We start from the raw sequence: 20,135 nt of genomic DNA on the forward strand, positions 1-20,135 counted from the left end.
TAAAATAAAATATAGTAAGATAAAACAAAAACTAACACATTGGAACTGAATAAGACAAAAAAAGAGAGAGAGAGAAGGAAAAGAACCCAAGAGTAGGTACAAGAATCAGAGACCCATTTGTTTGCACACTGAAGACTTCCATAAAACCGCTAAACTGGAAGCCATTTATATATGTGTGTACACACACACACACACACACAAAGGATCTGGTCTCTGTAAGTTTCTGTCTCAGTCTCTGTAAGTTTTGCCCATGTTGATTTGAAGGCCTTGTTTCACAGGTGTCTTTCATCCCTTCTGGCTCTTACATTCTTTCCCTCACCTCTACTAATGGGGTCTCTGATACCCGAGGGGAGGGATGTGATAGAGACATCCTATCTAAACTGACTGGACCAAGATCTCTCACTCTGTGCGTATTGTCTATGGGTCTCTGTATTTGTTCTCATCCACTACAGGAGGAAGCTTCTCTAATGGTGGCTGAGCAAGGCACTGGTCTATGAGTATAGCAGAATGTCATTAGAAATCAATTTATTGCTATGTTACTTAAGTAGTACTTGGGTTTACCCTAGGTCCCTGGGCTATCTAGTCTCAGGTTGTTGGTCACTGAAGCAGTGTTGGGTATGGGTTCCATCTCATAGAGTAGGCCTTTAGCTACATCAGATATTGGTTGGTTACCCCTACAAGCCATGTGCTGCTGCTGCACTAATATATCTTGCAAGCAAACGCCATTGTTGATGAATGTGTTTTGCTGGGTTGGTGTTCTTATTTGTCGTTTGGTACCAGGGTGAAAGTTATGTCAGTATCTGTTAAGTCTACCATTTGATTTGTTATATTATTTAGCATCCGCATTTCTTTACATTTCTTCTGGATGAGTTGTCTACTGGTGAGAGTCAGGTACTGAAGTCTCCCACTATCAATGTGTGAGAGTCAATATGTGATTTAAGCTATAGTGGTGTTTCTACATGTTCAGCATGTTAAGAATTGGGCTGGAGAGACGGCTCAGTGGTTAAGAACACTGACTGCTCTTCCAGAGATCCTGAGTTCAATTCCCAGGAACCACATGGTGGCTCACAACCATCTGTAATGGGATCTGATGCCTTCTTCTGATTTGCCTGAAGACAGCTACAGTGTACTCATATAAATAAATAAATAAATAAATAAATAAATAAATAAATAAACCTTTTAAAGTATAATAGCTTTAAATTTAAAAAATGTTAAAAATTGAAATGTCATCTTGGTGATGAGTATGTAGTGTCCTTCCCCATCTCTTTTGATTAGTTTGGTTTGAAGTCTATTTTGTTAGATTAAAATGGCTACACCAGCTTGCTTCTTAGGTCCATTTTCTTGGAATATCTTTTTCTAACACTTTATTCTGAAGTACTATTTATTCTTGATGTAACAGTGAATTTCTTGAATGCAATAGAAGGATTTTTTTATATATGAACTTGACTGCCCTTGTGTTCGATGCATAGATGTTAAGAATTTCAAAGTCCTCTTGGTGGGTTTTTCTTTGATGGGTATGCAGTATCTTTCTCTATCTCCTCCTAATTAGTTTTAGTTTGAAGTCTCTCTTGTCAGATATTAAAATGGCAACACCAATTTGCTTCTTAGGTCCATTTACTTGGAATATCTTTTTCTATTTACTCTGAAGTAATGTTTGGTGTGATATATCTTTTCTCAGAAGTTTCTTTTGGCTAGTCTAGCGTGCTTCTTAGATCTATTTGCTTAGATTACCTTTTGCATCCATTTACCCTAAGGTGATGTCTATCCTTGATATTAAGGTGTGTTCCTGGAAGCAAAAAAGGAAAAATTCTGTTTTCACATCAATTCCATTAGTCTTTGTCTTTTTATTGAGGAATTGAGACCATTGAGGTGAGAAGTCAATAAACAGTATTGATTTTTGAGTGTGGTTAACCTGTTAGGTTGGAGTCCCCCCCCCCTTTTTTTTTTCTTATCCTTTCCTTGTAAGTAAAGATTTGTACATAGATTTTTCTTAAATTTTGTTTTATTATGAAATGTTTTAGTTTCTTCTTCTATTGCGATTGAAAGTTTTGCTGGGTATAGTAGTCTAGACTGGCATTTGTGGTTTCTTAGAGTCTGTAGAAAATCTGTCTGGGGCCTTCTAGCTTTTAGAGTCTCCATAGAGAATTCAGGTGTTATTCTAATAAGTCTCTATATATTACTTGGTTTTTCCCCCTTGTAGCTTTTAATATTTTCTCTTTGTTCTTACATTTAAGAGTTTTGATTATTATGTGTTGACAATATATGTATTTTTTTCTAATCATGTTTATTTAGTATCTGGTATGCTACTTTGTATATATGGATCCTGTTATGTACTTTGATAAGCAGCTCCTTCCTTAGGTTAGAACATTTTTCTTCTATGATATTGTTGAAAATATTTCTGTACTATTGACTTGAGTTTCTTCTACTTTGTGTATTCCTATTATTCTTAAACTTGGTCTTTTCATAGTGTCCCAGTTGGTGTATCTATTTCTTCTATTGTGTCTTCAATGCCTGAGATTTTCTCTTCTGTCTCTTATATTCTGTTGGTGAGGCTTGCCTCTGAGGTTACTGTTTGAGTTCCTAAATTTTTCATTTCCAGATTTCCCTCACTTTGGGTTTTCTTTACCAGTTCTATTTTACTTTCAGATCTTAAAATATTTTATTCATTTTCTTCTACTGTTTATAGGTATTTTATAGGTTTCTTTAAAAGATTTATTTATTTCTTTAAAGACCTCTCCCATATTCATAAGGTTATTGTAAGATTTTTTTTTCTTGTGTTTCAGCTATATTGCAACACTCAGGGCCTGCTGCAGTAAGGTTGCTGGGCTCTGGTGGAGACATATTCTCCTGACTGTTACTAATTGTGTTTTTATGCTGGCATCTAGGTATCTAGGGTTTGGAAAGACTACTGTTTTAGGTTCTGATATCTGGTCTTGTCTTTGTTGGGTGGGTGATTGCTCACCCCTTGTCCCTTGGTTTCTATTTCCTCTCTATTTCTTAGGAGAATGTGGTAGCTATTTGTTGCCTAGTAAGACATTCTGCTGGAATCCTGATAGGTGTGGCCACTGAGGTTTCCAGATAAAATGTGTTTCTAGGCGTTGGGAGCTAACACTTAGGAAAGGGGATGGGCTAGAGGGGTCTACAGGGAAATCAGGGTGATCAACCAGGATCTGAGAGTGCAGAGAGGCCACAACAAGTGGTTTACTATGGAGCTGTGGATGAGACTGAGAGACTGGATTTGGAGGATTTAAGGGAAAGGTGAAGATCTGCAACTAGCCTACCTACCTCCCTGACCAGAATAGCCTGTGGGTAAGCGGGAAATTCTTCCTGGAGTTGGTGGCTAGGAGAATGGGATAAGGGAGGGAAAAGAAGTGTGAAGGAGAAGATCTCTATGGTCCACTGATAGCAGAGAGGAACTTCCTGAGGTTAAAAAAAAAAAGAAAGTAAAATATGATCTTAAGTTTAAAAAACTGAGTAGATACTATCAACATTTTCTTTACTGGAGTGAAAAAGAAGTTGGGGCTTGACCACTGAATCAAAAACGTTTATCTTACTGTGATGGTTTGTATATGCTTGGCCCAGGGAGTGGCACTATTAGGAGGTGTGGCCTTGTTGGAGTAGGTGGGTTACTGTGGGTGTGAGCTTTGAGACTCTCATTCTAGCTGCCTAGAAGCCAGTCTTCCACTAGCCTCTTTCAGATGAAGATGTAGAACTCTCAGTTCTGTCTAGATGCTACTATGCTCTCATTTTGATGTTAATGGACTGAGCCTCTGAACCTATAAGCCAGCCCCAATTAAATGTTGTCCTTTATAAGACTTGACTTGGTTATGGTATCTGTTCATAGCGTTAAAACCCTAAGACACTTACAGTTTCCAAATCAATGTCAACAGTTTCTCAGAGAGAAGGGGTTTAGATTAACTGGGGTTCATTCACTTCTGGTTTATTCCTAGATTAGATAGATAGAAACAAAAGATGTCATTTCTGGTCTCTGGAACCTTATAGTTGTTCAGTATTACAGGGGCCAAGAAGTAAGCTGACACTCAGAAGTGTCAGTTCTTCCAGTTGAAAGGATTGCAGAAGAGATCTGTGTAAGAGGTTGCATCTGTTTTATGATTTCAAATATGAGAAGAAAATGACCAAAGAGTCAAATTTGGGCAGATGCAGCATGACATTTGGAGATATGTAAGAACTATTAATTCAGATACTTTTAGCAAACAAATAGTGTATCATAGGGAATTATGGGATAGGAGATATGAGGCAACTCAGGAAAGTAGTCAAGTGTGGAACCATGAAGATCTTTATTGGCCATGCTGAAAGAGTGGGAGGTTAGTGAAATCCTGTGCTCACAGTGCCTTAGGCATGGAAGAAATGGTTCAAGTTTGTTTGTGTGGAAAGAGGCAGATTTTGAGAATATACACACAATGGGGGGCGCGTTTCCAGGGATTATGTCCAATATCATATTTAGCTGTTCAATTCTAGCCTTCAAAAATGGTTTCCATTTACATCCCCTAGGAGACAGACTCACATTGCTGTGGCTGTGTGCCATAGATCCATTATATCTTTTACTTCTTATTTTGGTCATTTAACTTGATTCAAAGAAAAATATCAAAGTTATTTCACTAGGAAAGTCCAATACACTTGGGTTGAACAGAGATCTCAAAAGTCCATGTCCACACAAAATCTCAGAATGTGACCTTACTTGTAGTTATAATATATAAATGCAGCCTGTCAAATTAAATGGGGTCATCCTGAGTAAGGACCGGCCCTGGGTCTAGTGACTGGTGGAAGGAGACCCTGTGAAATCAGAGACAAATGCTGCTGCAAGTCAGGGGCAGGCTGGGATTTCAAGGAACCCTGAGAAGCTAGGAGAGACATGAGAGATGCTATGTGAAGCCTCTAGAAAGACCCAGTCCCTCCAGCAGCGGCTGATGTGGCTCCTGAACTGTCTGGGATGGTGTGGTCCTGGTGTTTCCAGAATTCAAGCAAGAAACTAAAGTAAAGACCAAGAAAAACCTTCAGATGATAAAAGGTTCTCAGTTATTTTTTGTTAAGTGAGGTTTTTCCACACCAAATTATGTCAGCCCAGGCTTCACAGACAGCAGCACCATTTTCAGAGGTGTTCATGGAATGTATACTGCCTACAATGAAAAGAAGTTGATGTAACTCTCAGTGTCGTGGGAAAATACTTAACTTGTAAATTTCTTAATTTCCAGTGGTGATGAATAGTCTCTTTCATAATTCATTGTTGTTTCTATTTAAGGTTATTTTGCTTGAATTATCTTGAGGAGCTTGATATTTCCTACAATGAAATTGAAAATATTCCCAATGAAATCCAGAGACTCAGGTATTTGCAAAGTAACAGATGCACAGTAAATGACCGTCTCATTAAGGATGTTTGGTAACGATAATGACAAAGACCTTAGTCTTTTCATTTGTTCCAGTCACAAAATATAATATGTGATTGTGGAGTTTATTTTCAAATGTAATTTGAATATCTAGTATGTAGTTTCTGCAAGATGTATTTCCAATGATATTTTAAAAGTAAAATATAATAAGCTTTTATTTTTGTTTACTTTCTGGTGTAGATATATATGGTTCTTATACATTTCAATGTCAACACACACACACACAATCAAATTTCTATACAGATTAACAAAAGCCTTGAATTCATCTGTGTCCTATAGTGTTTTGAGACAGGCTCTCACTATGTCTCCCTGGCTGATCTGCAACTCACTATGTAAACCAAGCTAGCCTCCAACTCACAGAGATCTGCCTGCCTCTGCATCCTAAGTGCTGGGATTAAAGGTGTGCGCCACCTTGCATGGCTCTGTGTCTTACTTCTACTGTGAATTTACAATAACAACTAATAGGAAAGATGTTTTGTTATAATCTTTAAGATGGTTTTATATATACTTGCCACAGCACACATAAACACAAACTTGACACAGTAATTGCAGTTGTCTTGAGTTATACAAAATTTTTGTTGATAATATTTATTTTTTACTTTAAAACATACTGTATGGGCTAGAGAGCTAGCACAGTGGTTAACAGCACTTGCTGTTCTTCCATTGGACCCAACTTCAGTTTCTAACACCCACATTGGGTAGCTCACAACTGCCTGAAACACCAGTTCCAGCATCTGATGCCCTCTTCTGGCCTCTAAGGGCACTGCATACACATTGTACACACATGTACACACACACACACACACACACACACACACACACACACACACACCACACACATAAATGATGAAACTAAAACCTAAAACATTATATACTCTTAATCTTTCAAATCTTTTAGCATTTTATTTTAAATTACATATCTGTGTATCTATGTGAGGTTTTGTGCATGTGAGCTCAGGCACCTAGGGAGGCCAGAGACGTTGAGTTCCCTGGAGCTGGAGTTGCAGGCAGTTGTAAGCCAGTTGACATGGGTGCTAGAAATGGAACTTGGTCCTCAGCAAAAGCAGCATGTGCTCTTAGCTGCTGAACCATCTGTCCAGCCCCTCAAATCTTACTGTATGCCCTTCACAGCAGTTTGTGATTCACTTAACTTCTGTAGTAACTGTCTCCAAGTAATTCATAATTATGTTTCTACATATAATATTTCTTTTACTTCCAATATCATCTGATTAAGGTAAATACAGAATAAAAAAGATGTACTATTTTAGACTAATTTTAAAAACTAAGCTGTGTGACCAAATTCTATTATTAGTTCTTACTGCCTGATTAATTTTCTTGGAACACAGTCATATCTTCAAAAAAAATTAAAATGTTTTCCTCTGGTTTTCTAATGTTTCTACCAAATTGTTTAAAGTTTCGTGTGGTAATCCTTATATTTTACTAGGATAATCCAGACTATGCATGGTTGTTATGATAGACACAGTTCACTTTTCTGTGTTTATTTTACCCTGTACCTGTTCCTTTCTTGTTGGTGATGTGTTCAGGATACTGTTCCCCACCCCACCCCCATGCCTATCTTCCCCACACCCCTGCTCTATCCATTCTGAAGCTTGACCAACCATGCTCACCTAATTGGTTACTGGCTCCCTTTGTGTTTCCAAATGTTCCCTCTCCTCTTGCAAATGCCACAGCTCTTAAGTGGGCTTAGGAAGTCAGTGTTCCTTGGCCCTTGCTTGTAGCTGGCACAGCTTCCAGGCATGCCAGGCATCAGGGTTCCCTCAGCTTCCCGGCGGCAGCAGGGTTACAGCCCACCTGGGCTGAGGGCTGAGGTGTCTCTCTGGAACACTGTTGATGACCAGTGTCTGCAGTTTTTCTTCTGAGGTTCCTTGCAGCTTTTCTCCTGGGTTTATCGCAGGTCTCCACCCTCTCTTGCTATTTCTCTCCATCTGCTACCCTCTGTCTTGCTCTGGAGCTGACACTCCACTGTCAGGATTTTGCATCTGTCCTTCCTTGTAACCCACTGGGCCCATACTACTGAAAACAACCAAAAAGAATTCACTAAAGAGAAGCCCTTTATCAGGCATAATGGTCAAACATCATGGAAGGAAACACAGGAGAGTGTCTTGCCAGTGGATTCTCTGAGCCTGAGCACCCTGCTTATACAGCACCAGAAGGGAAATTTGGAACAATCACAGCCATTTGTTTGGAACAGTCACACCACTCCCTTTTAGCACCAGACATGGCAGCATGCAGCATCCCTTTGCCACACTGTTGGTGGAAATGTTTCCTCTCTTGCATAGACTTCAGTGAGGCTTGAGAGAGCAAAATATCTACTACAAACTATTTTTTAAACAACCCTGGCTGAGTCTGCATCTAAACCAGGGCCATCGCCGAAGATCATCCTGTAGCTCCTCAGAGTCTGTGGGATGGGAGGGATGGACTATGTATCCGACAGCCAGCCATTTTGGTCCTGGTGCTCAGGACAGTGGGAGTTCAAAAGCTGCTAAGTAGTCAGTCTTCTCCTTTACCAACATCTTTCCTCAAAGCAGCAGATCTCAACCTGTGGGTTACAACCTGCTTGGCAAACTTCTGTCTCCAAAACTATTTATATTAAGATTCATAACAGTAGCAAAATTATAGTTATGAAGTAACAACGAAAATAATGTCATGATTGGGGGTCACCACAACATGAGGAACTGTATTAAAGGGTAATAACATTAGGAAGGTTGAGAACTACTCACCTAAAGAAACACAAAGATAAGAAGTGCTCACAATATACACTTTAAATGACATCATTACCACTAATACTGACTTCAGGTGTCTTAACCATGCTTAAAACTCACCCATTGCCCTAAGGGGAGGTAGAGTACCATTTCTTCTCATTCATTCTCCCCTCACAGGTCAGAAGGGGGAAAGGGGTCTTCCAAAGGTTTGTTTATAAGGGCGTTTAGCTCACTAATGAGAGCTCTCCCTCAAAACCTAATCATTTCCTAGAGGCTCTACCTCCAAATATCTTGGAAGTAAAAGATCAACGTAAGAGTGTAGAGGCATTCTGAGTGCTGCCAGGAGCCCTCCTCCCATCCCACCTCCATTCCGTGGTAAAGATACATGGCTCTAGCCAGCTCTTTCATTATGGTTTCTCCAGACATGTTCTTAGTCATGCTTCAGCCTGCTTACAGGAGCCCCTTCTCTACCATCTCCATTCCCTCATCTTGGTGTAGACCCAACATATCCCTAGTTCTCTCCTGCCGACCCTCAACCTTTCCTGCTAGCCCATCCCTATTTCTATATGTCACACATTGACCCACAAAAACAGGCTCTAATAAGCACCCCGCAGCCACCACACTTTCTGAGGATCCAGAGAAGACAACAGCAACCAAACAACAGAATATCTACCCAACAAAACAAGTCTAGACATTTACATCAAGAAACACCTCACTAGCAGGGCAGTGGTGGCACACGCCTTTAATCCCAGCACTTGCAAGGCAGAGGCAAGTGGTTTTCTGAGTTCGAGGCCAGCCTGGTCTACAGAGTAAGTTCCAGGACAGCCAGGGCTATACAGAGAAACCCTGTCTGAAAAAAAAAAAAAAAAAAAAAAAAAAAAAAACAACAAAAAAAAAAGAATCATAACTCCAGATGCCTAGATCCCAGTGCAAAAAGCACAAACATGGACATCCAAGACCATGAGCCTCCTTCAGAAACCAACAACCCTAGAATTCCCTGAGAAAGGCAATTTAAATGAAGCACAAAATATGGACTTCAAAACAGCAATTTTGACTATGCTCAAGGACCTTAAAGAGCAGATAAATAAGTATCTTACTGAAGACTGTGAAAACACAAAGAATCAGTTGAGGGAAATAATGAAAACAATTTAAGACCTGAAAGCAGAATCTGACAAAGAAGTAGAATCACGAAAAAAAAAATCCAAATTGAAATAAAACTAGAAATGAAAAAGCTACATGTCAAACAAAACCCTTAGAGATAAGCCTCACCAACAGACTACAAGATGTTCAGGAGAAATTTTTATGTGTTGAAGACAAGGTAGAAGAAATGAATAGATCAATAGAATAGATGAATGTTAAAGAAAACATTAAGTCTTTAAAAAAAATAAAAATTCAGGCTTCCTATAGTTTTATAAACTATTCATGTAATATTTATCTTCTCTGGAAATAAATAAAGATTTCAAAGTGTATAAAGTAGTAATCTGTGGCTTCCTTTCTGATATAAATCACTCTAATTGAACCTCCTATGTCCTATTGAACATTGTGCAATTATTGAATATAATTCAATATAATTCTTACTAATTGAATACAATGTAAAAATTTTCAACAGCATAGATAAACCTATATTTAAGCTACAGTTAAAACAAAAGTAATTACTTTAGAGAAAGGCCTAAAATATCCTGGAAATCTGGGAGACTATAAAATGATCAAATCTACAAATCATTTGTATAGAGGAAGAAGAAGGCCAGAAGTGCAGAAAATATTTTTAAACAAATCATAGAAGAAAATTTCCCCAGTCTAAAAAAAGAGAAATGCCTATCGAAGTACAAGAAGCTTACAGAACACTAGCTGGATATAAATAAATAAATAAATAGCCCCTTGCTTGGTCCTTTTGTCTGGGGCAGACACCTAGCTGGTCCGCTCCTGTGAAGACATCATATCCTGAGCCATCCTAGGGGAGCCACTGCACTCAGAACAGTAGAATTTCAGGATTACAGAGGCAGCCTGAGTCCCAGGAGTTCTTCCACCCAGGAGCTCAGGAGCTCAGGATCACAGGATCACAGAGACATCTGGACTCTGAGGAGTTCTGATACAAGCAAGATAACTGGAAAGACAGGCTCCAGTCAGAGACAGTGAGAACAGGTAGCACTAGAGTTAACCAGATGGCGAAAGGCAAGCACAAGAACATACATACATACATACATACATACATACATACATACATACATACATCTCTAGGACACAGAGTAATCAAAACACTAAATCTACAGACTAGAACAACAGCATAAGATGTTATAAACTGCAAGGTGGTGGCGAGAGGTGAGTCACATTCAAAAGCAGGCTGATTAGAGTAACATCTGACCTTTCAATAGAGATTCTGAAAGCCATAAAGGCCTAGATGGATGTTCTCCAAACTTGGAGAGACCATAAATGACAGCCGAGACTACTACAGTCATCAAAATTATCAATCATAACAGCGGAAAAAGAAAACATCCATGATAAAACCAATTAAGCAATTTCTATCTTCGAACCCAGCTCTCTAGAAGGCATTAGTTGGAAATCTTTAGTCTGAAGAGGTTAACTCCAGAAGACACAAGGAATAAGTAATCCAAGTAAATCAAAAAAGTTGGAAAAATATCCACACCACCACAGCAAAATAGTAGAAGTCAATGGACACTGTTCATGGATAATTCTCACTGTTAGTGCTCAATACCCCGATAGAGGGACCAACTAACAGACTGGATTAGAAAACAAGATCCATCTTTCTACTGCATCCAAAAACTGCACCTCACCCTGAAGAATAGGTAAAACTTATTTCAAGTAAACTGATCAAAGAAACAAGCAGGTAGAGCTACTGTAACACCTGACAAAATAGGCATCAGACATATTAATTAATAATTGCTTATTACGCTGGATGTATACAGAAAAATTTAAATAAATCCATATTTAGCATCCTGCACCAAACTCGATTCCAAATGGATCAAAGACCGCAACATAGGAACACTTACCTTGTGTTGAATAGCTTTATGTCAACTTCAAACAAGCTAGAGTTAGCTAAAGGAGGGGACCTCAATTGATAAAATGCCTCTATAAGATCTGGCTGTAAGGCATTTCTTAACTATTTATTGATAGAGGAGATCCCAGCACATTGTGGGGGTGCCATCCCTGAGATGGTTGCTCAAAATTTTGTAAGAAAGAAGGCTGAGCAAGCCATGATAAGCCAGCCAGTAAACAGCACTCCCAAAGGACTCTTCAGCTCCTGTCTCCAGGTTCCTTCCTTGTTTGGGTTCTTGTCCTGACTTCCTTCAATGATGAACTGTGATGTGGAAGTGTAAGTCAAATAAACTCTTTCCTCCCCGACTTGCTTTTCGGTCATGGTGTTGCATTGCACCAATAGAAACCCTAACTAGGACATAACCTGAACCTGACAGAGGAGAAAGATGGAGATAGACAAACTCATGGGTACTGAAAAGGGATTTCTGAACAACACACAGCACAAACACTAAGATCAAAAATTGATAAATTGGGACCTCATGAAGTCTGTATGGGAAAGGACACTAGTCTGATGAAGAAGTCTATATAGAATAGTAAAATATCTACCAATTATGCATCTGATAGAGGGTTAATGTCAACTATATATGGAGTAATTAAAAAACAAAACCCCTAAGCATAATGAATGCAAAACAATTATAAAATGTGGTACAGAACTAAGCAGAAGACCTCTCAAAATATGAAACCCAAATGGTTGAGAAACTCTTAAAGAAGTGTTCAACATCCTTCACCATCAGGAAAATACACATCCAAACACTTTGAGACTCCATCTTACACCAGTCAGAGTGGCCAAGATCAATAAAACAAATGACAGCATATGCTGGTGTGTGTGGGGGGAAGGGAGCAGTTATATGTTTCTGGGGGGAGTGCAAACTGGTATACCCACCATGGACATCAGTGTGGTTGTTCCTCAGGAAGCTGGGAATCTATGTGTCTAAAACTCAAGATTCATCTACACTACTCTTGACCCACGGACTCTGTGTCCTGCTGCTAATACCCCTCATTCATGTTCATTGCTGCTCTATTCATAATGCCCATGAACTGGGAAAAACCTAGATGTCCATCAACTGATGAACACATAATGAAAATGTGGCACAGAATATTATTTGGCTGTAAAGAAAAATAAAGTGATAAAATTTGCAGGTAAATGGATAAGAATTAGGAAAAACTATCCTGAAAGAGGTAACCCAGAGCCAAAAAGACAAATATTGTGTTTTTTCTCATATGTGGATGTTAGCTCTTAAACTTCAATATATGTGATAAAATCCAAATAATCACAGAGGTTAAGTACTTAGTAAGGGACTGGTGTAGAGGAGAGGATCGCCCATGAAGGGGAAAATAGAATATAGTTTTCTGGAGGCTAAAAGGGAAAGTGAAATAATATTGAATAGGTAGGGAATGGAAGAGAAGGGTAATTGAGAGTTTATGGGGGGGACAACTAACACTAAAGGTCACTTGAAAAACCATATGGAAACTTATTATTTTAAAAGCTTCCTAAAATATATACATATATACAATAAATCTAAATGGTCTCATCAAATAATGGAGGAGACAATTTTTCTAGCCATCTTATTCCACCAACTACAAACATCCAGTGCCAGGAATAAGTTACATCTTGTTATTAGTAAAAAGGGTCACATGCAAACTCCCCAAACATCAGAGGTTATTGCCACGGTTATTGGTTGCCTTCCACAACCTTATGTTAAGGCCCCATGTCGAAGACAATGTTTATGTATTTGAAGACAATACTTATGTATTTCATGTATTTTAGAGAAGTCTTGCTGGTGCCTAAAGAAGCATTACCCCTACTGACTAGGATTCATAGGATAGAAAGTACTCTGCACACTACCAGAGGAGAAACATAATCACAAAACCAGCTACAAACATTGTGGCCAACAGTGAGCTGCCTGCAAGATATACTTTCATAATAGTGGCACAAACGTTATGGAAGTAACCAACCACTTTTGGCTTGGATTTAAGGACTACTCCATGAAATAAAACTCATGCCTGATGTTGTTAAACTGATCAAGAACTGATCCTAAATAGGTTATGAACCTACAGAAAACCTAATACTACTGTTCTAAAGTGACATAGCAATAAAACAGCTCCTTGATGGCACTCTGCTGTACCCATAGACCAGTGCCTCATTCAGCCATTCAGAGAAACCTCTTCTTGCAGTAGATGGGAACTAACAGAGACGTCCAAAGCCACACAATATGCTGAGAGTTTGGAACTCTCAATCCTAAATGGGATGTCTTCATGAAATCCTACCCCGCCAAGCTCTGGGATCTAGCCAAAAGAGGTAGAAAGATTGTAAGACCCAGAGATGCCGGGTGACTCCAAGGACATTGTATCTTCCAGACACAGCAGGATGGATGCATATGAATTCAGAAATGGGCTGCATGCACAAGACCCGCACAGGTTCAAGCCAGAGTCCCAGCACTGAGAGTGGGAATGTGGAAGCAGCGGTTCATTGCTAACCAATCATTATTTGAAGCTGATACATGCTGGCAAAGGAAAAATCAGTGTTCTGCAACGGAATCTCATCGGGCACAGTAACTACACCCAGGGCAGGCTCCATGCCTTTGAGCCATCACAAAGTGAACTTCATGGTTTTGTTTTGGGTTTGGGCTTTTGGCTTTGTGGCTTTTGTTTTCGTTTTTTGTTTCTTTAAGAGAGAGAAAGAAAAAAATCATAAAAATGGATTGGTAGGGAGGTGGGGGATCTGGGAGAAGTTAGATTAGGGGAAGGAACATTTTGCATGAAAAATGTTAATTTGAAAAGGTGATGAGAAGTACAGATACATTCAGATCACAGCAGGGCTATGCTGCTGACCCTAAGGCGTGTGTCTCATGCAAAGGGAACATAGTGGTGTCCATTTCTGTCCTTCAGGACATAATAAGAGCTTGGGGGTTTTCCTTGAATTTAGCTGACCACAAGAGGTACAGTTTTGAAGCAGTATTTGGAGAGCTACCCATTCTCTGTATTTGACCCCACCGTTTGATTGTATATTACTTTTATCGGCAAGCATTAGCATTAGAGAATACAGTTTGGGGGGAAAGTTTGTGTGAGCCTAGATTGTCAAGGGGAGTTCAGAAGCATTTGTTCCACCACCTAGAGTCCACTTGCCAGCCTGTTCATTTGCAAAGCATTTTGACAATGGTTTGATGTCTGTATGTCTTTCGGGAACAGGAACCTTTCTATGTGCTCTCAGCACTCATTAGAAAAGAGAGAAAGAACTGCAGAAAACACCCCAGGCAATGAGAGACAGTCACAGACAACTTCTTAGAAAAAAAAAAAAAAAAAAAAAAAAAAAAAGCAACAAGGACTATTGGCAACAATTGACACAGTGGAAAGTGAGAGGACCCAGGTGCCGAGGGGACAACCCGTAATGCAGCAGTCTATTTTGAGGGTATATATTTCACCACTTTTATTAGGCATTAATGAAAACTCATGTATCAATGTCCAGGTTATCTTTGAAAACAATTTTTTCTGCGTGTCACCACATTGTGTTTATATGGTGTGACACTTCTTAGTTCTCCTGAATTTATGGATATTTCTTTTTCCACAGTGGTTAACAGTTTGCAAAGAATCCCCCCCCCCCAACTGCATGCATCTGCTGCTCCATTCACACAAATGCACCTCTTTGCATAATAAAATGGTCCCATTGTTTTACAAGGAAATTTTCTTGATTCTAAGAAAGTACTAAAATAGATGTTATAGTGCCAGGTTTCAAGGATATCAGCACCGAAACTCGGGTGAATATTATAAATTGCATGATTATCTTGTAAACTATGATTTTCTTATGTACAGATCACTTGAAAAACTGATTGCTGACGGGAATCCCATAACATCTTTTCCACCTGGGATTCTGAAGCTTAACTTGGTCAAACTCCAATTTGAAAATACATTCACTGTTCCTCAGTTTTGGTTAGAGAATTGCTGGAACAACCCCCTACAACTTACTCAAATTTGTTCTTTGTTCATTGTTAAAAATAATCTACATAAAGTATTTGATTGCACCCCAATTGCAGTTCAAAAGCATCTTAGAAGGTAAGTAATTTCTAACATGCTTTTTATCAAAGCACATCTCTAAGTATTTTACTAACACACCATATACACACGTGCGCGCGCACACACACACACTTGCACGCATCTTTACACACAGTTCATTTACCCATTCTTGTTTTGCAGGTGTACTAATGGAATCTAAGTCAGTCCCATCTTATAATATTCTCCAGTTACTTCTGAAGTTCACTGAGAACAGTGCACTGCTGAGATGGTGCAGTTTCTATGTATCTGTTAGTTAAATCTCTTCTACGAATTACTAAGTACATACAAGTAATTCCCTTTGAAAATTGTTTAGTCCCATGGGACACGATTTTCTCCATTCTTATATGAGAAGTATCAGGAGTAGATCAGACTTGTTTTTTTAACTTCTAGAATCAGCAAGCAATTAGGGCTTTGTTACCTACCTAACCTCAAGACCAGGGTTCTTGGGGTTCACTCGAGCTTGTCTGTTATGTCTAAGTGTTACATAACTATTTTGACTATTTAAGTAAAAATAAATCATCATTTCTGGGTTGTATGGATTGTACAAATATTTATAGTACATCTAAGTAAAGTGTTTTCCCTGGACTATATAAAATACCAATACTCAATAAAGACATTGCTATAACATAATCTTGATCTTGATGATGTCTCAGGGGATCATAGCTCAAGTCTTTATTTAAGGTGCAATTACAGGAAGATTGGCAACCTTTAGGGGGTGGGGCCTAGTGAAACATTCAGAGGTCCTGTGAGCATGCCCTTTAAGGGAACTGTGAGATCCTTTTGCTTGTTGGCCATAAATGAGTGGCTTTGCTCTGTCTCTGACACCCACCATGATATGGCTCAGTGATAATATGTTTACACAATGTTCACAAAGGCTTTAAATTTGGATTTAATCCCCAGCACCCCAAAAGAAGAGGAGGATGCGCAGCTTCACTGGTAAATTATAATCCACTGTGCACACATACCTCTGCTTTAGTGAATGGGTCCCTTGCACACATATCTACTCTGTTGTTTCACTGTATTAGGATTTAAATTTTGACTTAGGAGTAAGTGCCTTATCTAGATGTAAGCTCAATAAAAACCAAGCGTTGAGTTTTACATTAGTAGAAACTCAAATGTCTACTTAATGTTTCTTCTTCTTCAGCACATCTGACTGTGATTGGTGCCACGGTCCCAGGTTTGGTGAAGGTTTCCGCATCATCCGATCCTGTGATATCTTTGGAGTGTCACATGTTCCTATCATGTTCCGAGTCTGCTCTCCTCCCTGCTATCAGGAGATCAGGGAAAGCAGTTTCGTTTTGGAAGGTTTTCCTAGTAGAAGAATAGCTCTGAATCATGACTGGGTGAAAGAGAGCAAAGTCAGCAATGTCTCGTTCTATCTGTAAAACCCACAAATATGTATACGTAAGTAATTCACCTCTTAGAGCTCGGAGTCTGCGCGGAAACCCGTGGGCCTTCTCTGCTGAGCTCTCTCTGTGATCCTCCTCCTTTTGAAAGCCTGACTGTTCAAAGTCAGTGCTGAGCTCTGCCTCGAGGAGGAGGAAAGGCCTTTGGAGTTCAGGAGGGATCTCGAGAATTTCCTGGAGAACACGTTTACAGTAAAGGGGGAAAAAAAAAAGGTCAAAACATTTGCCAAAAGAACCGCATCTTATATCTTGTCTTTTCATGAACCTGTATTCAATGGCAGACTAGCAGCTTGAAGCCATTATGGCGAACTCTGTCGCACGAGGCCACAAAGCTATGTGTCCAGTTATGTTAGCTTGTGCACCTTCCTCAATGCAAACCAGCTGGTTTTCTTCTGAGAATAAAAGACTAATTGCAAACTGACTTTTAGCTTTCTGGATTGTCTCCCCTGCTTCTTCAAAAACCAGTACAATCTTCATTGGTTACCTTGGCTTATACCCCATGAAACTGAGACTAACACCACGAGCCAGCAGTGACTTTACTATAGTCTTCAACGATAGCCAGACACGAAAGCAAAGAAAGCAGAACCCACACAATGACACTGTAAAGCGACCACCACCTAATGGAACTTGAGGCTTTAAGAATTTATTTTGAAAGCCTGAGAGATGACTCTGAAGTTAAGAGCACTTGTCGCTTTTGGAGAGGACACAGATTTGGTTCCCAATATCCACTCAGTGGCTCAGAACCCCTAACTTCAGTTCCAAGGAATCTGATGCCTTTTTCTGACCTCCAAGGGCACCAGGCATGCATGTTGTCTACATAGATACATGCAGGCAAAACACACATATAAAACATTTTAAAAAAAAAAATGTTTCAGAGTTTATTTTTTTCAGAGGAAGGTGTGGTGGTTTGAGTAAGAATGACCCCATAGACTCATGTGTTGGAATACTTGATTCCCAGTTGGTGAACCGTTTCAGAAGGATTAGAAAGTGTGGCCTGGTTGGAGGACTTGTGTCCCTAGGGACTGGCTTTGAGGTTTCAAAGGTTATGTGCTGTGCTCTCTACTCCTGGCTTGCTGTTGGAGATGTGCGTTCTTGGTTGTTCCTGCAGCTGTGCCTTCCTTCCCGTTATGGACTCTAACCCTCTAGAGCCATAAAATACTTTTTTTAGGAGCTGTGTTCACTGTGTTGTTTTAGTACAGCAATAGAAACATAACTAAAACATCAGTCTGCCTCGTTCTCTTCATCCAACCTCCGAGAAACACCTTGTCTCTTCATTCTTCGGTCTCTCCATAGCCCAGCAGGGCTGTTTGTTGTCCAGTGGTTTCAATGAGCAAACGGTAAACACATTTTGACATAGCAATTTCAAATGGCACAGAATTGTTTCATGTATGACATATTTTTGGTGTGTGTGTGTGTTTGTGTTTGTATGTGTGCAGTTAATTAAATCTAAAATAGTGATAATTAAATTTAACGAGACCAGCTAATTTACTTTTATGCTTATAATTTTTGCTATTATATAATTGGAGGTTGTCATAAAGAACAAGCTGTCAGATCTATGTCTCTCATTTTAAGAATATTTAAAGATAATAAAGCAAAATAATTTGTAAAGGTTTATTTTTATTTTTAATTGTGTTTGTGTGTGTGTGTGTGTGTGTGTGTGTGTGTGTGTGTGTGTGTGTTTTGGGGGAAATCTTTGCATATGGGTTTAGCTGTTCTCGGAGATCAGATGCTTTGGATCTTCTTGGAACTGGAGTTACAGGCAGTTATGAGCTGCCCAGCATAGGTGCTGGGAAGCAATGTATGTCCTGTGTGCGAGCAGTACATGCTCTGAACAGCTGGCGCTATCTTTCCAGTTCTTCAAAAGATTTTTTTCTGATTATGGTATTCAATAAACAGATGTTTTTGACATTCTGCTTAATTTAAGTAGGAATAGGCAACGTGTGTGGAGTAGTGTACACTGTAATGTCTAGGAAAACCATCTATAGTAAGAGAAATAACTACCATACTACATATATAATCCAGACGGGGATATTGACAACATGGTAATAAATTAATTCATTCAACATATTACATGCCTAGAGTCAAAATATAAGGTAAAACTAACATAAGATGAAGTCTTACTGGTTTATTATCAATTCATAATCATGTTTAGACATAAAAACATTGGAGTTGTGTCATCATGATCAGTACAACCTTGTGGCAAAGATCTCCTATAGATCTGCAAGGCAATTATATTATATAAATGTTAAAATATACAATTAAGCCTAAGAAGTGTATCTACCCTGTGATGCCAACACTCTTTGAAAGCCAAAGATAAGTGACGTGCATATGTGCTTAGACACATTTAAATACTCTGTTACTGGACTTAAAAATAGAACTATCTGCTTCACACCAAAAATGACATTCCAATGTTATACCTAATGTCCTAAAACTTTAGAAATAAAAGAAATAGGTGGGGACTTTTAAAACTTAGTTCAGTGACAGTATTTGCCAGTCATGCATGAGGACCTGTGTTCAATCCCTAGTACATCAAGAAAAAAAATTGTATAGGTAAAACTAATCATCCAACATATAAAGTTATAGGGCAAGCAACACACTAGGAATGTAACTGTTCTAGGCTAGAATCTTGATTGAAAATGACAGAACCACATTTGCCCCAACAAAGGGAAATATATTGCTGTGTGCAATTGTCCACAGGCAAGATGATTCATCCGCTCAAACTGTGTCATTAAGGTGCTGTCTATTTTCCTGTCCGCCTGTCCATCTGGCTCTTAGCAGCACCTTTAAATTTGTCTTCTATCCAATGTTCTAGCTCCCTTCCTGTGTCTGTGAAAAAACAAAACAAAACAAAAACAAACAGACTCCCATGAGCTGTGATGCGCTCAGCAATATGGACTCACAATGACTCCCGGACTCATACTATCTCAGATTATCATGGAGTCATTAACGATAACAGGGAGAACATCCCTCAGAGGAACATAAAATATGTACATTATTATACAAACAAGCCCTGTGTCCACAGAAGCCATCAACTCTCATGGAGGTCCCTGCCTGATAGCCCTGTGCCAGGGGCAGGAACCATGTCATTCTGTCCCCACCAAGGCCCTTCCAGACCTGGCACATACTGTCCAAGTCCAGTTGCCTCCATGATAAAAGAACTCTATCTGAATGTCAACCCACGCTGTTGGGAGTGAAGGAAGTCTGGGATGAATGGGTGTTGGTAGAAGAGGCAGGGATGGCCCACAGGAGCCTTGCTCGGCACTGTGAACAGTCCATTCATCTTGCTTCCTAAGCAGACAAACTGCACTTTACTTCCTGAACCACCTGTAGGAAGCAGAAGCCTTAGGCAGTGACATCTGGGACCCTCGTGGCTCTGGGCCTGCCTTGTTTGACCATTGGTCTCTCCTCATCTCTACTCCCTGTCTTCTCTGGGAGCATCTTCAAATCCTCATCACAGAAGTCAGATTATCAGCCCAAATGCTCAGGTTTAAATAGAT

The 20,135-nt window shown here is 39.4% G+C and overlaps 1 protein-coding gene across 6 annotated transcripts in view; it reads left to right on the top strand.

The window, feature by feature from the left end:
* The window catches only part of Lrrc63 (leucine rich repeat containing 63), a 42,787-nt gene extending 25,728 nt beyond the window's left edge, over positions 1-17,059 (top strand). For 5 of the 6 annotated variants that reach the window (XM_076930719.1, XM_076930720.1, XM_034497560.2 and 2 more), the window contains exons 8-10: positions 5,261-5,344; positions 14,993-15,232; positions 16,377-17,059. In XM_076930719.1, the coding sequence (XP_076786834.1) occupies positions 5,261-5,344; positions 14,993-15,232; positions 16,377-16,617 (565 nt within the window). In that variant the 3' untranslated portion in view covers positions 16,618-17,059. The remainder of the gene's footprint in view (positions 1-5,260; positions 5,345-14,992; positions 15,233-16,376) is intronic. The other variant, XM_076930723.1, reaches the window with a different exon arrangement.
* Positions 17,060-20,135: the final 3,076 nt, after the last annotated feature.

Source organism: Arvicanthis niloticus, chromosome 3 (genome assembly GCF_011762505.2).
Source record: "Arvicanthis niloticus isolate mArvNil1 chromosome 3, mArvNil1.pat.X, whole genome shotgun sequence".
In the NCBI taxonomy this organism is placed as follows: domain Eukaryota; kingdom Metazoa; phylum Chordata; class Mammalia; order Rodentia; family Muridae; genus Arvicanthis; species Arvicanthis niloticus.